The sequence below is a fragment of the Macrobrachium nipponense genome, chromosome 5 (genome assembly GCF_015104395.2).
Source record: "Macrobrachium nipponense isolate FS-2020 chromosome 5, ASM1510439v2, whole genome shotgun sequence".
NCBI classification, from domain to species: domain Eukaryota; kingdom Metazoa; phylum Arthropoda; class Malacostraca; order Decapoda; family Palaemonidae; genus Macrobrachium; species Macrobrachium nipponense.
Genome location: NC_061107.1, coordinates 102,672,754 through 102,675,643, shown reverse-complemented (window position 1 = coordinate 102,675,643; position 2,890 = coordinate 102,672,754). Strand labels below are relative to the sequence as shown.

The following is a 2,890-nucleotide window of genomic DNA, read 5'->3' as shown; positions in this document are numbered from 1 at the left end:
CACGGAGAAGGAACTGAAGGAGAGAATTGCGGCTTGGCGAGACGCCATCCGGTGCCAGAGAGAGCAGCAAATGAACTTGGACAAGATAATTCTTAAGCTGCAACAGAGGCTTGACGACAATGAAGAGATTCAGAAGGCGAGCGGAAGGGAAGAACACACTCGTTTGATCCAGATCACTCAGGTGTTGCAACAGCAGGCCTGGCAAGATAGGGCCTACTCGCTCGAAGCTGACACGTTGTTCCTGAAGAGGGAGAACGATCAAGAAAAGAGGGAAAACCGGCAGCTGGAAGACAAGATCCTCAAGATCACAGATGAAAATCAGCAGCTGATGGAAAAGACAAAGGAAATTGGGGAGAGAAACGATGTCCTATGTGAGAGGATAAGGGAATTAACAGTGCGGTTGGCAGAGGCAAACAGCCAGGTTGAGAGGCAAGAGGAACTCGTACGACAGAAGGAGAAAGACCCGCAGTTAAAAAGCAAGAAGCTGCGCGGATGGCGAGGCTCATCCAGGAACAAAAGGACGCGACCGAAGAGCGTGAATCAGGCAGGAAAGACGTCGAGGTCAAGTTCGAGCACCTGCAGAAGGAAGTGGAAGACCTCAGGAAGGAAAAGTGTGGACTCCAGTGTGAAGTTGAGGCTGCAAAACTCAAGAGGAAGGAGCTGACATGCCTTCTAGAGAAAGGAAATCGTGGCTGGAGAGGAAGACCGGTGTCCAGGGCGAATGGAATGAAAAGCTGGAAGATGAGGTTGGACATTTGCGAGGAGCGAAGGAGAAGTTGGTTTACAACCTGAAGAACCTGCAGGGGAAAAACAGACGCCTGGAGAAAGACAACTGGAAACTGAAGGAGCAGCTGTTCGACTTCAAGGAATGGCGCGATCTCCAAGGAATGGCGCGATCTTCAAGGAATGGCGCGATCTTCAAGGAATGGCGCTGGCCTCACAAAGATGGATGAGATGTGAAAAATTTGAGGACAATGTTTGTTGTATGGAAAGTTTAATGTTTATTTGTAATAAGTTTGCTTTGTTGATCCTTGAAGGAAGTTGAAGTTGCAGGGAAATAAATATGCTAAAATGTTTTCTTAAGAGTTTTATTGATTCCATAAAGGGAAAGGAAGATGGGAGGATTGAAGAAAGCGTGAGGAAAATGTCAGGATTGGTGGAGTGCCAGGAGAAGAAGCATAGGATTCAAAGAAGCCCCCAGGAGAACTGAAATGATTCTGTGAAGCCCCAGGAGAACTGAAAGGATTCAGAGAAGCCCCAGGAGAACTGAAAGGATTCTGAGAAGCCCCAGGAAAACTGAAAGGATTCAAAAAAGCCCCAGGAGGACTGAAAGGATTCTAAAAAGCCCCAGGAGGACTGAAAGGATTCTAAAAAGCCCCAGGAGGACTGAAAGAATTCTGAGAAGCCCCAGGAGGAGTGAAAGGATTCTGAGAAGCCCCAGGAGTACTGAAAGTATTCAAAGAAGCCCCAGGAGAACTGAAAGGATTCTGAGAATCCCCAGGAGAACTGAAAGGATTCAGAGAAGCCCCAGGAGAACTGAAAAGATTCTGAGAATCCCCAGGAGGACTGAAAGGATTCTGAGAATCCCCAGGAGAACTGAAAGGATTCTGAGAAGCCCCAGGAGAACTGAAAGAATTCTGAGACGCCCCAGGAGGACTGAAAGGATTCTGAGAAGCCCCAGGAGTACTGAAAGTATTCAAAGAAGCCCCAGGAGAACTGAAAGGATTCTGAGAAGCCCCAGGAGGACTGAAAGGATTCAGAGAAGCCCCAAGAGAACTGAAAGGATTCTGAGAAGACCCAGGAGAACTGGAAGGAGTGAGTGGCATATTCTGGTTCTAAAACTAAGCAAAGGTGTTGTCTATGATGGGACAGGCGGGCGGTCCCCGCCACGTGTCAAGGGATGGGCGGGCGGGGCTCGCCACGCGTACCGGGACGGGTAGGTGGGGTCTGCCACGCGTCCTGGGATGGGCGGGCAGGCCCTGCCACGCATCCAGAGACGGGTGGGTAGGGCCCGCCACGCATTCCGGGACGGGTGGACGGGGCTCGACACATGTCCAGGGATGGGTGTGCGGGGCCCACCTTGCGTCCTGGGATGGGAGGGTGGGGTCTGCCATGCATCCCGGGACGGGCGGGCGGGGCTCGCCACGCGTCCTGGGACGGGCGGGCAAGGCCCGAAACGTGTGCCGGGACCGGCGGGCAAGGCCCGCCACGTGTCCGGGGACAGGTGGGCGAGGCCCGCCACATGTCCTGGATCAGGCGTTCGGGTGAGGCCCGCCAAGTGTCCCAAGACGGGCTGGCATGGCCCGCCAAGTGTCCCGGGATGGGTGGGTGAGGCCCACCACTCGTCCAGGGATGGGCGGACAGGGTTTGCCATGCATCCCGGGACGGGCAAGCAAGGCCTGCCACGTGTCCCGGGACAGGCGGGCGGTAACTGCCACTTGTCCCGGGACGGGCGGGCGGTGCCCGTCACATGTCCTGGGACGGGCGGGGGAGGCCCGTCACATGTCCCGGGACGGGCAGGCGGTACCCCCCATGCATCCCGGGAGGGGTGAGTGGGGCCCGCCACACATCTCGGGACGGGCGGATGGGGCTTGACACATGTCCCGAGATGGGTGTGCGGGGCCCACCATGCGTCCCGGGACGGGCGGGCAGGGCTCGCCATGTGTCCTGGGATGCCACGTCTCCTGGGATGGGCGGGCGATGTCCACCTCGTGTCCTAGGATGGACGGGCAAGGCCCGCCACATGTCCCGGGCTGGGTGGGCATGGCACGCCATGTGTCCTGGGACACGTAGCGAGCCTCACCCGCCCGTCCCAGGACACTTGGCGGGCGAGGCCTACCAAGGGTCCCAGGACAGGCGGGCATAGCATGCCACGTGTTCCGGGACAGGT

At 56.3% G+C, this 2,890-nt stretch overlaps 2 protein-coding genes across 2 annotated transcripts; both read right to left on the bottom strand.

Moving 5' to 3' along the window:
- Window positions 1–1,367: 1,367 nt before the first annotated feature.
- Window positions 1,368–1,826, bottom strand: LOC135215874 (uncharacterized). Its single transcript, XM_064250828.1, has one exon. The coding sequence runs from the start codon at window positions 1,824–1,826 to the stop codon at window positions 1,368–1,370; it is 459 nt and encodes a 152-aa protein (XP_064106898.1).
- Window positions 1,827–1,858: 32 nt separating this feature from the next.
- On the bottom strand, window positions 1,859–2,662 carry LOC135215873 (proline-rich proteoglycan 2-like). Its single transcript, XM_064250827.1, has one exon. It carries the CDS (start codon window positions 2,660–2,662, stop codon window positions 1,859–1,861), a length of 804 nt encoding a protein of 267 aa, XP_064106897.1.
- Between the last annotated feature and the right edge of the window lie 228 nt (window positions 2,663–2,890).

Bases quoted from the DNA above. Each gene is read 5' to 3' on its own strand.
- LOC135215874 (XM_064250828.1), bottom strand. From the start codon at position 1,826: ATGCCACTCACTCCTTCCAGTTCTCCTGGGTCTTCTCAGAATCCTTTC.
- LOC135215873 (XM_064250827.1), bottom strand. From the start codon at position 2,662: ATGGCGAGCCCTGCCCGCCCGTCCCGGGACGCATGGTGGGCCCCGCAC.